The sequence below is a fragment of the Lontra canadensis genome, unplaced genomic scaffold (genome assembly GCF_010015895.1).
Source record: "Lontra canadensis isolate GAN:19392208 unplaced genomic scaffold, GSC_riverotter_1.0 scaffold31, whole genome shotgun sequence".
NCBI classification, from domain to species: domain Eukaryota; kingdom Metazoa; phylum Chordata; class Mammalia; order Carnivora; family Mustelidae; genus Lontra; species Lontra canadensis.
Genome location: NW_022631025.1, coordinates 9,156,443 through 9,178,951, shown reverse-complemented (window position 1 = coordinate 9,178,951; position 22,509 = coordinate 9,156,443). Strand labels below are relative to the sequence as shown.

The 22,509-nt window shown below is 45.6% G+C and overlaps 2 protein-coding genes across 3 annotated transcripts in view; both read right to left on the bottom strand.

Moving 5' to 3' along the window:
* Nucleotides 1–9,473: 9,473 nt before the first annotated feature.
* Nucleotides 9,474–11,618, bottom strand: LOC116873094 (forkhead box protein D4-like). The gene is given in 4 exon segments (XM_032866732.1): nt 9,474–9,636; nt 9,669–9,931; nt 9,994–10,184; nt 10,186–11,618. Coding segments are annotated over 4 exon segments (1,473 nt in total). The 5' UTR covers nt 11,104–11,618; the 3' UTR covers nt 9,474–9,535.
* A 9,030-nt stretch (nt 11,619–20,648) lies between these two features.
* Nucleotides 20,649–22,509, bottom strand: part of LOC116872991 (COBW domain-containing protein 1) — a 53,345-nt gene continuing 51,484 nt past the window's right edge. For both annotated transcript variants that reach the window (XM_032866565.1, XM_032866564.1), the window contains 2 exons: nt 21,306–21,435; nt 20,649–20,941 (listed from right to left, as the gene is read on the bottom strand). In XM_032866565.1, the coding sequence (XP_032722456.1) occupies nt 20,835–20,941; nt 21,306–21,435 (237 nt within the window). In that variant the 3' untranslated portion in view covers nt 20,649–20,834. The remainder of the gene's footprint in view (nt 20,942–21,305; nt 21,436–22,509) is intronic.

Here is a 22,509-nt window from a genome sequence, read left to right as displayed (position 1 = left end):
GGCTGAGAGTGAAGGGACTCCAGACTCGATTCCAGGATCTAAGACACCCTTGCTGTGTGGCCCTCGACAAGGGACTTACCCTCTCTGTGCTTCAGATTAGATTCCTCTCTGTAAAATGAGGACAATAATAATAATCATAGCTTCCTCACTGGGTCCTTGTAAAGATTAAGTGTCAGAAGTGCCTGGAACCGCATCCAGCCAGGGATAAGCAGTAAATATTTGCTCTGTTTCTAGAAGTATTGCTTTCTGCTCTCCTTTCCTCTCAGATCCACATGGTATGCACATTGTTCTCCTGCCAACCAGAATGAACCTCTAATTATACTCCCTTCCTCTGGTTCTTGGCCCCAACACAGCAGAATACCATTTTCCCCCAACCTGTCATCCTGAGTACCCAGCGAACAGACGTCAAGACTCAGCTCCTCTGGGAGCTGCCCTCCCCACCCCTGCACTGGAGTTAGACGTGCACTTCATTGGGCCTTCATCGGATCCTTGGGCTCTTTCAGAGAACAGATCACCCTAGATCGTGCAAAGCACTTCCTCTCCCTCTGTGTCCACTCCTTCAGGCAGGACATGGCCTTCTTCATCTTGGCAATGCCAGCCCCGGGCACAGAGGCAGCTCAGCAGAGGTTGTAGAATGAAGTAATGATGCAAACGGACACAGAGTAGGCTTGGGGCGCAAATGTGTCCCAGGCTGCCTGGGACATCTGGCCAGGACCACAGCCCTGATGTAACTATTAAGAGCACACCCTTTCACTTTCAAGACTGTCTCCGTATGCGGAGTGAACTGTAAGGTCTCTGTGGGTACGAGGGTTGCCGTTCTCACCCCATCAGACTCGATCTCCCTTGGTGTCACGGCTGTTCTGGAATGCCTCACACACTGCATCAACAAAATGGAGCGTGGGACCTGAACAGAAAGGAATTTCCAAATAATCGATAGAAAGTAAAGGAGATTTAAAGGGAAAAGTAGTAACTTAAAATAAAATGATATGTCTTTTGATTTTGAAGTGCTTGGGCAAATGACTTCTTCTGGCGGAGATGAAGCCACAGAGACCAAAGCTACCCTCCCACCTGAGACAGGAGAAAACTACACGACACATACGAAGACACTATAACTAAGCAATAAAGGACAGGGTCCCCTAGAGATGGGAAATAAATGAGGGGAGTGCTTCCACTGTCCCAGCTTCCTGTCTCCTGGGGGTTTCCTGGCCACAGCCCAGGGAGCAGGTGTAGACAGAGCTCAGAGGTCTCCCTGACTTGAGAAGACAGAGCTGAGAGTCCCGGAAGGCCAAGGTGGCTGGAGGACGCAGAGCGGAGTACTGGGGAGGGCTGCGCTGCACGGAGAGGCTGCGCTGCACGGAGAGTATCTTGCAGAGTACCGATCAGAGCACACATGTGAGAGCATGCCTGAGATGGGAGAAAGAACCATCCACCAGGATTAAAAGGAACAGCACACGGTGCTCCCATCAGAAAGGGTTAGTGTCTGGTGCCGTTAGCAAGAGTGGAAAGCTTCAACTGATGAGGTTTTGGGTTCTGCCTCAGTGTTTGGGGCTAAACAGCCTTAGACCAAGTGCTGTTTTTTTGTTTTCTCTTTTTTTTTTTTTTAATTTTCTTTTCCTTTCTTTCTCTTTTTTTTTTTTAAGATCGTTATTTATTTGAGAGTGAGAGCATGAGCAGGGTCAGAGGAGAGGGAGAAGCAGGCTCCCCACCGAGCAGGCAGCCAAATGCGGGGCTCGATCCCAGAACCCCAGGATCACGACCTGAGCCGAAAGCAGATGCTTAACCGACTGAGCCACCCAGGAGCCTCTCAAGTGCGGTTCTTAATGACTAATAAAGTAAAATCTGAAAAGATCAAACCATTTCCAAGTAGCTGAACAGTGTGACGGAATAAAGTTCAGGACTAGTTAGAGAAGTACAAAATTATCAAGCACCCGACAGAGTGAAACTTGTCACCCGGTCAAAAATTATCAGAGATGTGAAGAGGCAAGAAAGTAGGACACAAAATGAGGATAAAAATCAATCAGAATCAACGAAGAAATGACATAAATGATAGAGTTAGGGTACAAGTACATCTGAGCAGTTACGTAACTGTATTCCATACATTCCAGAAGCTAAAGATTGAGCGTTCTCACTGGAGTCATGGGAGATAGAGAAAAAGACCCAAATGCACTTGTAGAAACAAACATTATAATGTGTCAGATGAAAAACACCCCAGATGGGATCAACGGCAGACTACATGTTGCACAAAGAAAATGTCAAGTAAAATTCCAGCAGTACTTTGGGGACACATTGTAGTTATTATCATCACTAAACAACAGCTGGCTTTTCTAGAGCTCCGTGCCAAGAACTCCACATGCATTATTCCAGGTAACCCTCACCATCAAATCTGTCCTTATCACCACTGCATAGATGGGGACACTGAGGCTTTGAGAGGTGAGGTGGTTTGCCTAAGATCATAAGGCTAGCAGGAGGCAGAACGGAAGTGCAAACCAACATACGTTTCATCCAGAGACCCCCAGACCTCACTGCCATCTATCCTTGGCTCGTCCCCGAGAAAACAGGATCCTGGGGTTTTGTTTCTGTTTTTGTTTTTTAACAAATAAAAGCTTTTTCCTTGCAGTGGGTATTTATACAGTTTTAGTAAACACTGAAGTCTATTCCAGGATTAAAATTCCAAAGCTCTTGAATGCCAAATATACACATATAATAGACATAGAAGATACACAGAGATGACATATAACATACAGGTTTATTCTATCATATTAAGTGCTGAATGCAGTGAATCAGGAAATTCAAGCAAACAGAAACTACCCAAAAACATTGTACAGAGCATCGGCTGCTTACCAAACACGTATTAAATGGCCAGGAAATGTGACCTATTAGCTAAGGTATTATAACATACAGATCCAGCCTTACCTAAAATCTCTGTCTATTCTATTAGATGTCTATTCTATTCTATTCTACTCTGTCTATTCTATTAGATGAATAATAATTTTCAAATTGGTAATTTGAATATTTAAAGCCACCCAAGCTCAAGTAGGAGCGCAATATATGAACACACTTTTAAACACTTATCAATGTTATAGATGCGACTGATTTAAATTAATTTCACCTGTGCTTTTGACCATGTGCTGTTTGTCATTTGAGATATAAAGATCAGTAAGACTCACAGGGATTCCAGAGAGTGCATAACATAGAAACGTCTGCAAACCCCTGCAGAATGAGACAAGTGAGATAAAGAAAGTCCAGTATACAATGGAAGAATGGAAATGGAAATTTTATTTAGTGTATATACTTATTAAACTAATGGGAACCCAAAACAGTTGGTCACTTTCCTTTAAAAAAAAAACAAAAAAAAACAAAGATGTATTTACTTATTTGGGGGGAAGGGGTGGAGAGAGAGACAATTTCAAGCAAACTCCCCTACTTGTGCTCTATTGACCGAGCCATCTAGGCGTCTCAGAAAATAATCTCTTTTTAAAAATTATACGTGTAGGAAAATTTCATATAAGCCTTCCCATCCTTCCCCTAATAAAAACGTATCCTCTCAACAGTTGTCACTTCAAGGTATCTTGGCTATTCCCTGCCCCTCTACAAACAGTACTACTATCTGCTAATATTCGAAAGTCTAAATAAATAATCTTATGCTGGGGCACCTGGGTGGCTCTGTGGGTTGGGTGTCTGCCTTTGGCTAGGGTCATGATCCCAGGGTTCTGGGATTGAACCCTGCATGGGGCTCCCTGCTCAATGGGTTGCCTGCTTCTGCCTCTCCCTCTGCCTGCCCCATCTGCCACTCTCTCTACTTGTGCACTCTCTCAAATAAACAAATAAACAGACAAATCTTTAAGTAAATAAATAAGTAAGTAAGTAAATAAATAAATAACCTTATGCTTGAGAGTATCTTACCAGAAAGATGTTGCCGGCAACCACAAGATCCAGAATGTCAAATTCTTTAAGACAAATAGTCCAGTTTCTGCAACAACAAAAATGCAGTACAATAAAGGGGATTGAAGAATCTTCGTGGACACAGATGAGAAAGCATCAACCATGTACATGTGGCCCTTGTTTGTGTTCTAATTTAAACCAACCAACTAAACAAAAAGTTTTGAGAGGATTTAGAATATGTAAATATTGCCCAGAGAAGTTGATGGTATGCCTGAGTTACTCAGGTGTGCTAATGGTAGGGCAGTTATGTACCACGATATGGAATTCTTATCTTTTAGAGAAATGATCAAAAAATATTTATGGGTGAAATGACAGGATATCTGGGATTTGATTCAAAATAATCCAGTGGGAAGAGGGCTGTTAGAGGGTAAAGATGAAAGCAGGCTGGCCTGGGTGGGGGGCGGTACGTGGAGATTAATTATACTAATCCCTCTAACTTTGAGTATGCTTGGAAGTTTCTATTATATATATTTCAAAAAGACTTAAAACTTAAGAGAAAAGTAGATACTGCTTGAAATATGGCACAATATCTCTTATACAAGAGATACTTCAGATAACACCATAATACTCATGTTAACTTTAAGAACTACCCGTCATAAATACGGCTGTAAGTATAGACATAATTATTCATAGCAAAATTACCTGACAGAAGGAAATCTCTTACATTTAATTTATTTTTTAAAAAGATTTTATTCATTTATTTGAGAGAGAGAGGATGAGAGGGTAGAAGTTCAGAAGGAGAAGCAGACTCCCCATGGAGCTGGGAGCCCAAAGGGGGACTTAGTCCTGGGACTCTGGGTCATGACCTGAGCCAAAGACAGTGGCTTAACCAACTGAACCACCCAGTCACCCCTCTTAATTTAAATTCATTGTTCTCTTTGCCCAAATTTGGGAATAGAAACCAATTCATGAGCTGAATAAATCATTAACTACCCCCCAAATGTTCTAAATTACTGATTTCAATAAACATACACTTGCATTCCCAGAACAAATAAGAAAAGGGAGCTCAGGGGCGCCTGGGTGGCTCAGAGGGTTAAAGCTTCTGCCTTTGGCTCAGGTCATGATCCCAGGGTCCTGGGATGGAGCCCCACGTTGGGCTCTCTGCTTGGCAGGGGGCCTGTTTTCCCCCCCCTCTCTCCGCCTGCCTCTCTGCCTACTTGTGATCTGTCAAATTAATTAATTAATTAATTAGAAAGAAAATGAAGTTTATATCTAGGTATTTCCTTTACAAGCATCCATTTTGACATACAAACCTTGATTATGTTAAATAGTTGAGCAACAGGGAACTGGTGTGGAACTGAATTTTACACTGGACTCTCAAACTCTTACTTTTCCTACACCTGTTTTTCCGTGGTGGTGTTTTTTTGAGGGGGGGGCAGATTTTGGTATTATTAGCTACCATCTATGTAAGTTCTTTGAACCAAGTGATGTATATGGAATCACTGAATACTTGGAACACTTAAATAATTTCAGTGCTGGTATGAAAAAACAGCCATTAAGCCTAAACCATTTTTGCAGAAATTACAGGTAGGGGACATCAGACTGGAATCAGATATTCACGTAGGAAGACATTTCTGAACATTCTTCCTAAATGCCGGGGGGGGGGGGGGGATGAGAGCCCAGTCCCCTCAGACTTTCAGTGAAATGTGGTTAAGGATCGGTGCAAAAACTCAAAAGCCGAAAATCGCTTCATCTCCCTCCCAGCCCTGTAGTCCTTACTGCCGTTCTGACCTTACCCCCTTTCCTTGTAGTTTCTGTAGTTTCTCTAGATTTTCTGCCCTTATGGCTTCTAAGGCATATGAAAGCCAAATGAAAGGAGCGGGGGGCGTCTGGTTTCAGCAGCCTGGAGATGAGAGCTACATTAGCTACATTCCCATGAATATTTTTGAGACACTTGGGACACCCAAAGTATGCAGGAGCAGGAAGCGGGGAACGTTACCGCCGCGCCACATCACAACCCTACCGCGCAGTCCAGAACCAGGGCCTGGCGCCGGGCGCGAAATGGAGCGCAGGGTCAAGGTTCCCGGGAGGAACTGTGGCCTGGCGGGGCAGCACCGGGCAGCCATCTGCCTAACTCCACCGCAGAGGGCTGGCGGCAGGGAGGGGGAGGCGGCTGCGGGCCCGTAGGCGGACCGGGGGTTGCAGCACCGCCGAGAACTACGTCCAGGCGTGCGTGCGTTCTTGGGACCCACCAGCGGCAAGAGAACGCAAATCCCACTGTGGAGGAAGAACGCATCCTCATGACTCCTCTGCCTCCTGGCTGGCTCCCTTGGGTCGAGTGTGGTAGCTCAGCGCGGACCCGGGCGCAGCCAGGTGCAGTCCCGGCCGTGACCTTCCCGAACATCTCTCCGCCCGAGCGCTTCCTAGAGGAGCGCGGAGTAGAGCGCACGGCGCTGGGCTGGGGAAGCGACGGCACGAACCTCGGGCGGCTGGGATCCTGGGGGGACAAATGCGCTTCCCGGCACGCCGGGCCTGGGGCAGGAAGCCGGGAACTTGGGTCCGTTTAGGCCTCGGTCTCCGCGACCCACCCGAGGCCCAGCAGGAGAAAGTCGTGGGCGCAGTTTGGGTTAGTGGTTCAGAAACCAAATAGGGCCCGGTGCGAGTCTCCCAGTTTCTCTAAGACGCAAACTTATCTGTGTGATGGGGCTTCCAACGTGTCTTCTCCACTGAGTGCTGGGAGGGTTACAGGGAGCCCAGTGCCTGGCAGACGGACAGGGAGCCCAGGAGAACGGTTCGCCGCTGCCCTTACTGTTATTAGTTATTAGTGCTATTATTAGCCGGTGGGACCCCAGCGGGAGTCGCTTTCCTTCCTGCCCTCGCCCCAGCCTCTCTGCGCCTCCCAGCCGGTAAACTCCGCTCCCCCAGCTCTGGAAATGTCCAGTCAGCCGGGTCTCCAGAAGACGAGCCCGAAGGTCGAGGGCAACCCCACCTCCGGCTCCCTCCGCGCAACTGCGAAGCTCTGTGCCGTGCGCGCGGGCGTTTACAGCGGACCTGCGCTGTGGCCCTGAGCCGCGGGGACCCCGGGAGGCACGGGACGCCCCAGCGCAGACCCACCTGCACCGCCGCGCCGCCTCGCGGGTAGTGAGGCCTCCGCCCAGGCTCGTCCTCACAGCCCGGCTGGCGCTGGCCATGGTTGGGGGGTCGGGAGAGGCAGCTCGTGGGGCCCCCGCGAGGCCCGACCTGTCCACGCAGTCGCCGAGTTCAACTGGAGAACAATGTTTAATCTACTCTTCCACCGAATCGACGTTTTTCTCGAAATATCGTGTTCGATATGGTTTCATTAGTAGGAGCCGGGGGCCGGCTTGGGCCGGGTTCTGACCCTCAGACACCCGTGTTCGTGACGGTGCTGGTCCCGCCTGGGGCAAAGGGAAGGAAGAAAGCGGCGTCAGATCGGAGAGTCGACTAGGCTCGGCGGCGGCTCTACCCATCGCTCCCGAAGTTTGTTGACCGAATAAAAGAGCGCATATAGGCCTGGAGAGGGTCTTGCACTCAATCGAAAGCGGAGGGGGGCGGGGGGGGGTGTTGAACGGGATTGTTCTTGGCAGGAAATAAGCTCTCTTTACTATAGCTTGTTGTCAAACACAGGTCACCCCAGACCTGCCCAGTACGATGATCGGATCTTAAAGCCCGGGGTGCAGAGGGTCTGACAAAACTGGGCAAAACCTGAGAACGGAAGGTGGCTGGGGCGAGGGTGGGGCGGTACTGGCAGCGAGGACTAAGGCTGCACAGCACGTGCAGGGCGGAAGGAGAATGGAAGTTCGAGTCTCAGCTGCTACCGGGGGTTGGGTTTGAGAACTTTCCAGGACGCCCCCCAGAACTGCCCTACTGCAAGCGTGGAGTAGGTGAGGAGAGCAGGCAGGACTTGCGAAGAATTTCTAAGTGCTGGGGAGGAGATAAGGAACTGGGGTAAAAGTGGACCAATTATACAGCTGTAAAAATGTGTCTTCCCTAGAAATTCACAGCTGCAACAGCGGAGTCGATGAAGGGGAAGGACCTTATCACACTCACCAAGTGAATTTTAAAGCGCCAAGGAATGCAATTCTGAAAAGGACCCCTCCTCCAGACAGGGAGAGCTGCAGGGTCTCTAGAAACTTGCTTTCTCTGGAGAGTATTTCCTGATGGGCACCTTCCACTGGTTTCCCTCCCACCGGGTCACCTGGAGCCAAATGACAGTGAAACCTTTCTGGTTGCAAAGTTCTTTCAGAAATTCTATTAGAAACAACAACAAAGTTCTTTCTGTTCTAAAGAAATGGACTATAAGCCCTTAGAAGTCATCCATCTAGGGAGAAAATTTTTTTAATTGTAAATGTCCAAATTCCAATTGCTTCATTTAATACTTGTTCCCCGCCCTCCCCCACCCTGCTTTTGAAAATTTTCCCTAGTAAATGTTGGCCACTACATTCTGTATTGATCTCAAACGGTGCTCCACTTTATTCAGACGAAAAATCAATGTCTCTAGAAAAAAGAAAAACAAATGGAGAATATATTTACAGTTTCCTCCAATTTTTTCTCTTCTATCAGTTTCATAAGTACTGACTCCCATTATTTTAAAACTCAGGACCTTTTCAACTTCAACTATCTAAGTTTTGAAAGCCATTTCTAAAATTGTTTCTGATACCTATAATGAATATGGATTATAAAACTGAATTGTTTAACTGGGAGGAAAAAACTAAGTTTTTTTTTAAGATTTTTTTTTTTTTTATTCATTTGACAGTGAGAGAGAGATCACAAGTAGGCAGGCAAAGAGAGAGGGGGAAGCAGGCAGAGAGCCCAATGCGGGGCTGGATCCCAGGACCCTGAGATCATGACCTGAGCTGAAGGCAGAGGCTTAATCCACTGAGCCACCCAGGCGCCCCTATTTTTATTTTTGGAAGACTTTATTTATTTGAGAGAAAGTGTGTGTGTGTGTGTGTGTGTGTGTGAGAGAGAGAGAGAGAGAGAGAGAACAAGCAGGGGGAAGGGCAGAGGGAGCAGGTTCCTTGCTGAGCAGGGAGCCTGACCTAGGGCTTGATCCCAGGACTCGGAGATCAGGACCCCAGCAGAAGGCAGATGCTTAACTGACTGAGCCCCCCAGGTGCCCCAAGAACTAAGTTTTGAAAGGAGTTCCATCTGGAAAGCAATTATTGAGACATAATATGAAATAAACGACGTAGTGTAATGATTTCGCATTTTATTTAGTCTATATAGCTAGCTTTTGATTTTAACATCTTTCCGCAGAAGGTGGCACATCAGACACACAGAGCAGAAACAAATGTGTCAAAATTAAAATTCCATATTACACATCCATTTCATAAAGATCATAAGTATTTTGCATTTGACTTGGGACTAATATTTACAATTTCTAGGGAGTGAACAAGGGGAAACAAGTTGTGCATTGGACATTTATATTTTCTTTTTCTTTCTTTCTTTTTTTACCAGAACAAAATGTCCCACTCACTGTCGAACTTCCTCTGGAAATGTGTAACCGGAAAAGCCCTGGAAGCCACAACTGGAGGCTGGAAAATAAAGGACAAGAGTTGCCTCCAGCCGAAGTTTATGTCCCGGTTGTCTGAACAGCATCCAACTTGAGCTTTGTAAATATTTTGCAGCGACCCTAACTGTATGGTTCAGTTAGTGGTTGTTCTGCTGAGGGATTCAGATGCATCCGCGTTGTCCCTGCCGTGCAGGGTGGTGAGGGTGAGAGCCGAAGACCAAAAGAGCGGGACCCCCTTCGCTCTGCGCTATGCCTTGGCTGCAGGTGCGCCCGGCGGAGTCAGCGCCAGGACAAGGTGTGGATGCTACTCAAAAAGCTGGCAAGATACCCTCTCTGCCGGACAGGCTGGCCACCGTGGTCAGCCGAGAGCCCTCTGCTCCAGGCTGACACCCCAGCAGCGCCGCGGGGGCGGACAGGTGTTGGCCCAGCGGAGCGCCCTCGCTGGGAGTGCAGCCGCGGGTACGTTCCTGCTGCTGGGGCTGCGGCGGCGGCTGCTGTTGCCCTAAAATCGTTCGGGCAGCGGCCGCGGCGGTCGCAGCGGACACGTGCAGCAAAGGGGGAGCGGCCCGGTGGTGCCACAGGCACGACGGGCGCTGCAGCAGGTGGCAGTAGCCCCACGGGGTCGGGGGCGGACTCTGCGCGGCCCTGGTGCCCCCTCCCCGGACCCCGTGCATGATACTCTCGATACTGAAGGGTGAGCATCCGTCTCCCAGCCGCGCCGCCCGCGCCTTGCCCTCCTCCCGAAGCTGCGAGCGCAGAGAGGGCTGCAAGGCCGAGATCGCGCCTGGGGTGGCCAGGTCGGCGCCTTGCGCTTTCTTGGGCATCTCGGCGCGGGCCGGGGCCGACAACAGCAGGTAGCGAAGCGGGTGAGGGTGCAGGAGCGCGCACGGGCGGCTCGCGGCGGCGGCGGCGGCGGCGGCGGCGGCGGGGTAGGGCCCTGGGACTGGCTGCGGCGGGGCGGGCGGCCCGAGCAGCAGGCCCGGGTAAGCGCCGTGCAGGGCGGCGGGCACGGCGGGCAGGGCCAAGGGGTGGTGCAGGTGGACTCCCGGGGGCGGGTGGTGGCGCTTGAAGCGCTTCCTGCGGCGGAGGAAGCTGCCGTTGTCAAACATGTCCTGGGAGGCGGGGTCCAGGCTCCAGTAGTTGCCCTTGCCGGGGCGGCCGGGCTCGCGGGGGATCTTGACGAAGCAGTCGTTGAGCGAGAGGTTGTGGCGGATGCTGTTCTGCCAGGCGGGGAACCTGCGGCGGTAGTAGGGGAAGCGGCCGCTGATGAAGGCGCAGATGCCGCTGAGCGTGAGGCGCTTGTGCGGGCTCTGCAGGATGGCCATGGTGATGAGCGCGATGTACGAGTAGGGGGGCTTCGCCGGCTGCGGGCCGTCCCCAGAGGCCGCCGCAGGGCCGCTCGATGCCCTGAACTTGGCGCCGAACTTGGAGGAGTCGCTCGGGGCGCCGCCGCTCTCGGGGGGCTCTCGGGGAAGCGCGCCCGCGCCCCGCCGCGCCTCCTGCGTCCGCGGCGGTTGCAGCTCCTCTAGGAGCCGCTGGCTCTCCTCCGCCTCTTCGTCTTCCTCTTCCTCCTCCTCGTCTTCATCTTCCTCCTCTCCCAGGATGTCGATCTCACCGTCTTCCCCGTCGGAGCTTGGGAGGCTGCGCCGCGGTGTGGGGCGCAGGCGCTCGGGTTTTGGCAAGTTCATGGAGGAGCAGGTCCCGCAGACGCCGGGGAGGTGGCGGCGGCTCACCTGGCTCGTGGGGGGACTGGCCTGGAGCCCTGGGTTAAGAGTGTTCCAAAAAGCAGAAACCCTTGCGGTTGCCCTTTTGGTGCTGTCCTTTTCTGTTGGTTTCTCCTCGTTTCCAACGCCGTCCAGCAAAGATGCACTTTGCCTTTTATTAAGGCTTCTTGGAGTCCCTGTGTGGTTGGCTCCCCCTCCCCTTTATACCCCTTCTTCCCCTACCTCTGAGAGCTCCCACTCCCTCCCGACGCAGTCCAATGGTGAGGGTCCTCTGCACGTTACCCGACAGGGCGAGAACCTTCAGCCTCCTCCTTCTTACACCCACCCGCCAGCCAAGATGCGCTGTTAAAGCCCTTCGGAAACGTGCACATAAAGGAGAGGCAGGAGAGTATGGTACCCAACAATCTAGGGCTACTTCCACTCAGGCCTCTCCCCTGGAGGACAGAAAAGGTGGGGGGACAGTAAGTGTCTTTGGTGCTTGACTGTAAAACAATGTGTAAAACATACAGTAAAAGTACGTTTTCGTGTTTCATAGCTGGTGATTCACCCGTTTTCATGGGTCCTCATCCACAATGATGCACTGAAACATTCTTAATGTCCTAATAAGTACATCCGTGAGCTCAGGGGGGTTCGAGGAAGGCTTGCATGGTCCCTTCTACTCCGCACCTTAGCTCCACAAAATGTTCTTCCCGGCTCAGCTTTCCAGAAAAGGCTGAAATGTCCTTGGCATTAAGTTATGGAAGTTCAGGGTGGAAAGAAAGCAGGAGAGCTAAAGAAAGTCCCCTTGCACCACTGATTCTCAAACTTCTTTGAACACTGAACCGCCGTATGAAATACGTTTTATGTCATGATCTTGGATAGATAGATTTCTATAACTAAAATGGGTTTCATGAAACAAGCGATCACTGATCTTTTTTTTTTCTTTTTAAAAATGGCCATGACCGGGGCACCTGGGTGGCTCAGTGGGTTAAGCCTCTGCCTTCGGCTCAGGTCTTGATCTCAGGGTCCTGGGATCGAGCCCCGCATCTGTCTCTCTACTCAGCAGGGAGCCTGCTCCCTCCACTCTCTCTGCCTGCCTCTCTGCCTACTTGTGATCTCTGTCTGTCAAATAAATAAATAAAATCTTTATTTTAAAAATGGCCATGACCAACGACTGATTTTGCCACAGACTGACTAGTAGAGAGCCAGCGTGGAAAATGCCGTTTTCTGAAAAATAGTCTCAAAACACCAAGGGATACACCAGCGTGAGAGTCCGTCGCTCCCAATGTGCTCTATCCTCCTCCCCTTTTTAGAGCCAACATCAATCACCTTTACTGTAATAATACTAAAGTTGAAACTTAAATAAGGCAAAGGAAGAGCTGCAGTTCCAGCACTTCACCGGGTGACTAGGTTATTCCCTGCACGGGAGGAGCGACCCGGCGGCGAAGCCGGTGAACGCACTTGACGTCCTTGGAAGAGGATTTTTAGATGGGCTTTATTTAAATCTGCTCAGAGACTACGGCAGCAGTGGCGTATATTGTGTCTTATATAAGGGGATCTTATGCTGAAATGCTGACCAACAGTATATATTCATAATTTAATACCCACCCGCTAGTGAAAATTTGAGAAGGCATCTAAGAAAAATGCAGCATGAAAACGTTGTATTATGGCATTGATTGTCACAGAATGAACCTTCTACTCTGGATTCATGCTAATGAATTTTCAGGAAAAAATCAGAAGCCAGCTACAAGGGCAAAATATAACAACAAAACGAAACAAAATAGCTCAAAAAAAAAAAAAGCTCAAACTAGCTAGTCCTTTCAGGATAAAATTTTTGAGAACTGTTTTCTCTCCTGTCTTTTAAAAGCTTATCCATTACTCCTGAGGTTCTTACCCTCTTGGGCTTCTCAGTCAAATGTAGGTTGAAGAAGGACAAATGACAACTTTTGAGCCTAACCGATTTGTGTTTGAATCCCAGAGTCACCAATTATTACTTGTGTGATCTACTAAACTAAGCTCCAGGAGGGCAGCAGCAGGTGTCTTATTCAAGCTCAGGTGCCCAGCTGCCTCCCCGTCAACCCCCTGCAGGTAAAGGACCTTTCTGCCAGGAGCAGAAGAATCCAGAAGACCTGGAAAGGGAGTATTGTTAGTTTTCCTAGAGTCAACTTCTATGGGGATTTGAGTGATTTAAAAATGAAAGAAGAAAAGGAAAGGCATGCAAAAACAAAACAACTGAAACAACCTCCATTCTTGGAGGTTTCTCAGAGAGGGTGAAGGGGACAAATGAAAGAGCCCCCCTCCCACCCGCACCCCCAACCACTCTGGTGGGGGTGGGACAATTTGAGGAAAGATTAGATTACAACCCAAAGTATAAAGTAAATATTCAAGCATCCATACTGATAAAAATTAACGATCAAGTAAATTAATAAATGGGGGTAGGGAGGGGCACCTGGCTGGCTCAGTCAGTAAAGCATGTGACTCCTGATTTCAGGGTCCCATGTTCAAGCCCCACACTGGGCATAAAGCTTGCTTTAAAACAAAACAAAACAAGACCCCCAAAAATAAATGAGGGAAAAGAAGGAAGCCTCCCATGCAGAAGAATTCCCAGTAACATAGATACTGCACCCTTGAGGAGGTGGCGTACACTTACTCCTTTACTGTGGTGGGCACGCTGAGTGGCGTCCTTCCAGACTACAGTGTGGGGGCAAGGGAAGCCGGTGAATAATCTTACAAGTGAAGAAGCCGGACAAACACTTCAGCCGGGTCATCGGGGGATAAATGTTAATTAACATCAGTAGTCATAAACCATGTGAATAGTATATACCCTTGGTATGTGATAAAAATAGCACTCTGTGATCTCGCTCCCCAAAACCCATGAAGTCAGGAGAAAAACAGACAAATTCCAAGAGAGGAGCACCTTATGTACCTAATCAAAACCATCCTCAGGCGCCTGGGTGGCTCTCTGGGGAGACTGCTCCTCCCTCTCCCTCCTCCCCTCCCCCCAGGTTGTGTGGGCAGGCGCGCACCTGCTCTCTCTCTCAAATAGATAAAAATCTTTAAAAAAAAAAAAAAAAAGACCATACTCAAAACTATCAAGGTCACCAAAACAAGGAAAGTCTAAGAAATGGTCACAGCCAAGAGGAGTCTACAGAGACATGACAACTAACACCTTGGGTGACATCCTGGGACAGAAAAAGGAGACTAGGTAAAAACTAAGGATGTTTGGGGGCGCCAGGGTGGCTCAGTTATTAAGCACCTGCCTTGGGCTCAGGTCATGACTGCAGAGTCCTGGGATTGAGCCTCCATTGGGATCCCTGCGCAGTGGGAAGCCTGCTTCTCCCTCTCCCACTCCCCCTGCTTGTGTTCCCTCTCTCACTCATTTTATTCAATAAATAAAATCTTCAAAAAAAAAAAAACCCACAAAACAACCTTAGGATACTTGAATAACTATGGACTTTGATTAATAATAATGTATCAATATTGGTTCACTAATTATAACAAATGTGCTATACTATTGTAAGACATTCAATGACTGGGGAGGGGATATGGGAACATCTACTATCTGTATCTCTATCTTGTACTATCTGCTCAATTTTCCTGTAAACCTAAAACTGTTCTGAAAATTCCATTCTATTAGTTAAAAAAATTAAATATGGGGGGAAAGGCCTAATAGCTAGAAGGAAACTCTAATGTCCATCAGCTGATGAATGGATAAATAAAATGTGGTACAGACTTTTGTTCAGCAATAAAAATAAATCACCAATACATGCTACAACATGGAGGAATCTCGAAAACATTATGGTATGTGAATGGAGTCCGGAATACGCCAGTTATAGAAACAGAAAGTAGATCAGCAGTTGCTGGGGGTTCGGAGCAGAGGGAAATGAGGGTAACTGCTGATGGATAGTTTCTTTGGGGAGAGATGGAATGTTCTGGAATCTTGCCACTACCTGTGGATATAATAAAACCATGAACTGGACACTTCAAAAAGGTGAAGTTTACTGTACATGAATTGTAACTAAACAAAAGTGTTATACAAAATATGTCAGTGTAAAAACAAAGAGCTTTATCAATGAAAACTGAGTGTTTTGGAAAGATCCCATTATGCCAAGTCACTCTAAGGAAAAAAAGAAAAGCAGGAAAGGAACTCTTACTATCCTATCCTTTCAGTTTCAGTATTGCCATAAGAATCAGAAGACTTCCTTTGCAGCCCCTGCAATATTTAACATGTGGCCTAGTGCAGGGTGGGCACTCCGTAATAATTGGTGATTACTTCTTTCCTAACAATAGGTTTTTTCCTGAGCAAACCTATCAAGCTCACAAAATGCCATCTCAGTGTGAAAAACCAAACGTTCTAAACTACTCTACAAAAAGGATGATGATGTTTGATTTCTCTCCATTTCACTCTGAAAATTAAATGCAATGTAGTCATCAACGGTTAGTCGATTCTCATATTAAGACTAACTGAGAAAAAAAAATCTAGCATATCTTTTTTTCTCATCGAAGTAGGTAGGGAAAGTTGCTAGTCCATGAAGGCAGAATTTACTTCTTTCAACATCACTTCAACAATGTATGGCATTTCTAACACTGGAATAGTCTTTTCAAAACAATCTAAAAATAGTTTTCCCATCTACACTAGTAAATCTAAAGGAGACTATTAATCAATTTGTAGCAAGCAACAAACCTCCTAAGTGCTTAAAAGCTTCTTAGCGTTATTTTGCCGATAACTTCCTTCAAATGTCATAATAATTATAGACCTTTTCAGTCACCTGGTCTTCCCTCACACCTTGTGCTGACCTCTTCCTACAGCTTTCTTGCACTCAGAACCAATGTTCATGCCCCTTACACTAAAAGCTGGGAAAAGCCTAGAAAAGAACTTTTGCTTTAGGAAGGTATGCAGAAAGTTTGAATTTTTAAAAAATCAAATCTTGCTATAAAAAGAGAATTTGCATTTACTGAGACTCTGTATTGAGGGTGCTTTAAATTTCAACCCTAGAACAATGGAGAGAGATTTGCATTTTATCTCCATCTTATGAAATAAGGAGGCAAAGGCTCAGAGAGATTTAGTAATCTATCCTGTATTACTCGGTAAACTAGAGAGTTTTAGATGAACTACGCCTAAACCTTGACCCTCCTCATCAATACTCTTCAAATTTTCTATAGCTAGCAGAATAACAGCCCACATTATTTAGTGATTTGCATTATTAAAAAAATTATTCTTTCCAGGATATCTATGGCAAGTTCCTAAGTCCTCTGAAGTGCAGGTTAAACCAATAATGATTCTGATCATGGGAAAATACTTCATTTGGGGGAAAATAAGAATGAAGACCAGAACAACACATCTTTAAAAGGACATATAAGCAACATGAAAATACAGTGCAAAACTTAAAACAGTGAAGCGGCGCCTGGGTGGGTTAGTTGGTGAAGCATCTGCCTTGGGCTCGGGTCATGATCCTGGGGTCCTGGGATCAAGTCCTGTCTTGGTCTCCCTGCTCAGGGAGGAGTCTGCCTGTCCCTCTCCTCCTCCCCCCTCACCCCTCATGCGCATGCGTACTGTCAAATAGATAAATAAAATGTTTAATCAATTAATTAATTAATTAAAACAGTGAGACGCCATTCCACACAGACCTGAGAAGGTTCAAGTGTGTTAACCAGGTTTGGAAAAATGGGTACTTTCATACTCTACTGTATAAAGTTATAGCCATTTGGAAGAACAGTTTATCAGCTCTATTAAACATTTCACATGTGCACATGCGCAAGGCCAGTGATTCCACCGGTACCTCTCCATTCTAGAGAAACACTGTCGCATGAGAACAGAGAGGCTGTGGCACCAGGCTGGTCACAGCAGCACTGTTTGCAGTTCCAAAGATAGCCAAGGACTGGTTCATCTGCCACAGTGATCACAAACCACATTAGGACCCCAGCTAAAACCCTCCAGCCGTTTCCCAAGCCATTCAGCATAAACCACATGTGGTCTGCTCCACGGCATGAGAAGCAGCAAGCCTGGCCCCAGCGCACAGCCCCAGTCCCTCTGCATACCCTGGTTTTCCATCCTCTGCCACCCTGGCCTCCTGCCTGGTCTTGCCTGGCACTGTGCAGGCTCCACTTAAAAGCCTTGTTCTACTTCTTGCTCACTCTCTGTGGAAGCTTCTTCTCTTCCCTACTTCAATGCACGACCTTTCAGCTCCATTCTCAACTTAGACACCACCTCTCCTCAGGGACGCTTCTCGGGCCCACCCAGTACTTTTATCAGCTTTCTTATTTCCCTAGAATTTTCTAATTTATGTCCCTCCACCAAAAAGTACACAGTAAGATCCTGGCCCTTACCCGTCCCATGCAGCTTCAGCCCAGTGCTCAGGCATGGGCAAACTGGAAGCTCTCAATAAATGATTTTTTAAATGAATGTGTTCTATGCTATGCTATGAATTCCTATGCAGCAATATGATCATGGAAAGATCTAAGACTAATAGTTGAGTTTAAAAAAAAAAAAAAAAAAAGCACGGGGTGCCTGGGTGGCTCAGTGGGTTAAGCCGCTGCCTTCGGCTCGGGTCGTGATCTCGGGATCCTGGGATGGAGCCCCACATCGGGCTCTCTGCTCAGCAGGGAGCCTGCTTCCTCTTCTCTCTCTGTCTGCCTCTCTGCCTGCTTGTGATCTCTGTCAGATAAATAAATAAAATCTTTAAAAAAAAAAAAAAAAAGCAAGTTGCATGGCCAGCTGTTGATTTGGGCTCAGGTCATGATCTCTGGGTGGGAGGATTGCGTGTCACATTGACTCCGTGCTGAGCTTGGAGTCTGCTTGTCCCTCTGCTCCCCAGCAACACCCCCACACCAGGTGCACTCTCTCTCCCTCTCTCTTAAATAAATCAATAAAAATTTAAAAGCAAGCTGCGTTACAATATACAAATATTTTATTTAAAACACACACATAAAAATAAAACCTTTCCTTAAGGATATTTATAACAAGCTTCTAAATATCCTGAGGAAGCAGCTTAAATTATGGTTCTAATCACTGAAAAACAATTCACTTTAGGCGACAACGAAAGCCATGTGTGCGAACGAAAAGAAACATGGAAAAGGGCAGACGGGAAGCTGACAACTTCGCTTACCTCCAAGGAGTGACAGTGACAGAAGGAGAAAGGTCAGGGGAGGCTGACTTCATCTGCAACGTTTGCATTTTTTACAATATAAATACTTGTGTGATAAAAAATATTTAGAGATTAATACATTTTAAAGAAAAAACAAGTATTTGTGAGTTTGATAAAGACAGACTTTTAAGAGTATTGATTGATATTACTTCAAACACTTCTCCTGCAACAGGGCAATTAAGGTAAGCGCCTTCTCATATTTCTAGAACAGATGAATCCAGATACTAATTGTTTGCCAAAGAACATTATGGGGTATTATTGCGTCAACATTAACTATAAAATAAATCAACTTAAGTTGTTAGGAAGAAGAAAAAATTTATCCAGGTTCTGCTGTGTGCCAGGGGCTGAGTTGGGTGCGTTAGAAACCTATTCGATCCCCACAACAGTGAATGATTACTATTATCACCGTCCACTCTATAAATACGGAAACCAATCTTGAGAAAATACTCTGCCAAAGATCACGCAGCCAAGAAGGAAAAGAAGTGGAATCACAGTCCAGATCAGACACAAAAATCAAATGAGTTTCTACTGGGCAATCTACTGCCACCAAGTAAGCTTATTCTCTCAACAACGGATTTAAGAGAATGGATTCAGGAGGCAAATGGAGAACTTTTATTTAAAAAGAGACAGAATGTAGGAGAGGAGACAGTCTTTTTTTTTAAGATTATATTTATACATTATATATATGTATATATATATGTATATACATGTATATATTATATACATTATATATATATAATATATATATTATATTTATACATTGAGAGAGAGCATGAGCGGGGAGTGGGTGGGGGGGCAGAAGGAGCAGAAGAGGGAGAAGCAGGCTCCGCTGAGCAGGGAGCCTGATGGAGGGCTTGATCCCAGGTCCCTGCAATCATGACCTTAGCCGAAGGCAGACACTTAACTGAGCCACCCAGGTGCCCTGAGAGACAGATAAGCTAGTCAATAAGCCTGCCTCCAAACACTAGAATCATTCAAGACACAGAGATATAACTCTTCTATTTAAAATTCTGGAAAAAAAAGGGGGGGGGGGCGCCTGGGTGGCTCAGTGGGTTAAAGCCTCTGCCTTTGGCTCAGGTCATGGTCCCAGGGTCCTGGGATGGAGTCCCGAGTTGGGCTCTCTACTCAGCGGGGGGCTTGCTTCCCCTCCTCTGTCTCTGCCTGCCTCTCTGCCTACTTGTGATTTCTGCCTGTCAAATAAACAAATAAAATCTTTAAAGAAATAAAATAAAATTCTGGGAAAAAAAATTCCAAAAGGTATTTTGGTAGCCTTCTGATACTTAGTCATTAGTTTGGGAAAGCTCTTCTTTAAATTTCATCTAATGCTTTTCTCTTACAATCTGAATACAGTTATGCGGACCTGGCCTTTAGTAGGAATAGGAGATAAGTAAGCCACTGTACATTTACATATCAACCACTAATATAAGGATGGTTAAATTATCCTACGTTATCTGCCAGTTATGTCTGAAGTTTTGCACCTTGTCACTTTTTTGCTTATACTGAAAATTAAAGAAGCTCAAAGAAATCACGATGAATTTAATACCAGTAGTAAATTCTACTTAAAATTAAAAGCTCTAAAATTGGAATCATCTAAATATATTATGAAGTAAATGGAAGTTCCATTACTCTACCGGAAAGCTTAGAATTGACTAAGAGATGGCTTTAATTTTTTGACTCAGATTTCTTCCACTAATAAGTCTCTAGATGCAACAAGACTTCCATTTAATAAAAATGGTGATATTGTTTTTAAATAATTTTTGTTAATAACAATAAAATTGTATCTGTGCAGTCAGTGTAGTTCTAAGGGAAAAAGACAACATGAAAGTAAGTTTTATCATTAGGATTATAAATAACTTCCACAGGTGAAAAGTTCAACATATGAAAATTTCAAAGCCAATTCTGACAGGTACTTTTGTGAACTATTTAAAACAAACAAACAAACAAAAAACCTGGGTGCCTGGGTGGCTCAGTTGGTAGTGCCCAACTTTTTTTTTTTTTTTTAAGATTTTATTTATTTATTTGACAGACAAAGATCACAAGTAGGCAGAAGCAGGCAGAGAGAGGGGGGGGAAGCAGGCTCCCTGCTGAGCAGAGAGCCAGATGCGGGGCTCGATCCCAGGACTCTGAGATCATGACCTGAGCTGAAGATAGAGGTTTAACCCACTGAGCCACCCAGGCACCCCAGGTAGTGCCCAACTCTTGATTTCGGCTCCGGTCATGATCTCAGGGTCCTGGGATCAAGCCTCATGCCGGGCTCCACGCTAAGTGGAGAGCCTGCTTAGGATTCTCTCTCTCCCTCTCCTTCTGCCCCTCCCCCAACACACACCTCTCATGCACTCGCTCTCAAAAAAACAAAACAAAAAACAAATACTTCAGAGGACATTATATTTTATTGTATGTTTTAAGTATTTATTTACTACGTTTTATGTGTTCCATAAAATAAACACTATTTTAAAGTACACTGGAATTCACAACAGAAGTAATGCAAAGAACAGATGCTTGAAATACACCCAGTAGGAAACTTGCTCCCGATTTGTCACCCAATCCCTCTGATAAGAAATGCTTTTACTGTTATGGACAAACTTGATCTTCTTTGAAACGTGTTGTCCACCGTTTTTCTGTTTCCATCACAGTAGCTATAAATAGTTGTCTGAGGGTCTCTTTATCTAAATTCCTGCCTGCAAACAGAATAAAATATGATGTAATTATATGATGCTTATTAAAATGAGTTTGCCTACCAATTCTAAATCATTAACTTGATAATCTTCAGAAATTTACAAAAACTAAGTAATCAGTGATCCCCTCCGTTAACTTCCTATTTCTAGTTAAGTCCCTCAGAATCAAATTGGCATTTTAATTACTTTTCTACATGTGAAGAGGAATAGAATGCCTAACAAGTTCTGAATGTTATCACGCCATGAAGACAAATACATTAACCACAAGCTTAGGTTGACAAAAGGTGTCGAGATTCGTTAATGCTGGTTAAGTAGCATTATTATATCACTTTCAAATATATATTTTAGAAATTTAACTGTCACTTACCGATAAAAACCAGTCGATTTGTTCTCTCGGTGTCATCGTTCCAGCTCAGTGGTGTCTCCTCCAGATCGTAGAGTTCGTGGACACCCTGGACAATCACCTGTTTTGGTTTGTCTTTGATCGACACTAACCCCTGCTCAGACGAGATGGTTCAATCAGCCACCGTTCAGATTTAAAGAAGCTGAGCATCAGTCTTAATGGACTAATTATTCCTATTCCATTTTAAATACACACCCATAAAGAAGATGCTGTTAAAAATTACTTAAATCCAGTTATCTGTGCATTCTAGAAACAGCTTTTTAAAGCCTCCAATTTTTTTAAAGATTTTATTTATTTGACAGAGAAAGACACAGTGAGAGAGGGAACACAAGCAGCAGGAGTGGGAGAGGGAGAAGCAGGCTTCCCACTGAGCAGGGAGCCTGATGTGGGGCTCGATCCCAGGACCCTGGGATCATGATCTGAGCGAAGGCAGATGCTTAATGACTGAGCCACCCAGGTGCCCCATAGCCTCCAATTTTTAAAAAAAGTTTATGTGCACAATGTTTTGTAAAATAATCCCTCGAACAATAAAATTAATATATGTATTAGGATGTACTTTCAGTGTTATGACAATCAAAAATTTAAACAACCAAATGACAAAACATGCATCGAATTCTACTGATGTTTCTACTTCAAGGATTTTACACCTGTTCCATAGTTTTAGTGGGAAAATATGAGGAGCTAAAGGACTTGGGTGATAATTCTGACTGGGCTGCAATGAATGGTGCAGGGAATGATGGATTAAAGGAAAGGAAACACTGTCTGGATTAAGTTCGTTTTTTATTGACTGGTAGAAATGATAAACTGGCCCCTCTGGGCAGGAAATAATTTCTCTGAAATAATGTTTGTTATACTTAGTATAAAGTTAATATATGTATTGCAGAACAGTAAGAAACACACCACTCATTGTCACTCTTGCCACATAAGCTTTGTGTGTTTTTGGTGTATTTGTGTATTTTAGGTGTATGTTCTTCCTGTTTTCCTTTGACCACTTCTGTTTTCTGCTTTTTATTTTCTAGTTTTACTGATAAAATTGACATACAGCACTGTATTAGTTTAAGGTGTATAATATGATTTGATTTCTGCTTTTAAAATTTAATTTTAATATGTAAAAACTCCTTGGAGAGAATTATCTAAACATCAATTTTCTGTTACTTGTTTAAAGACT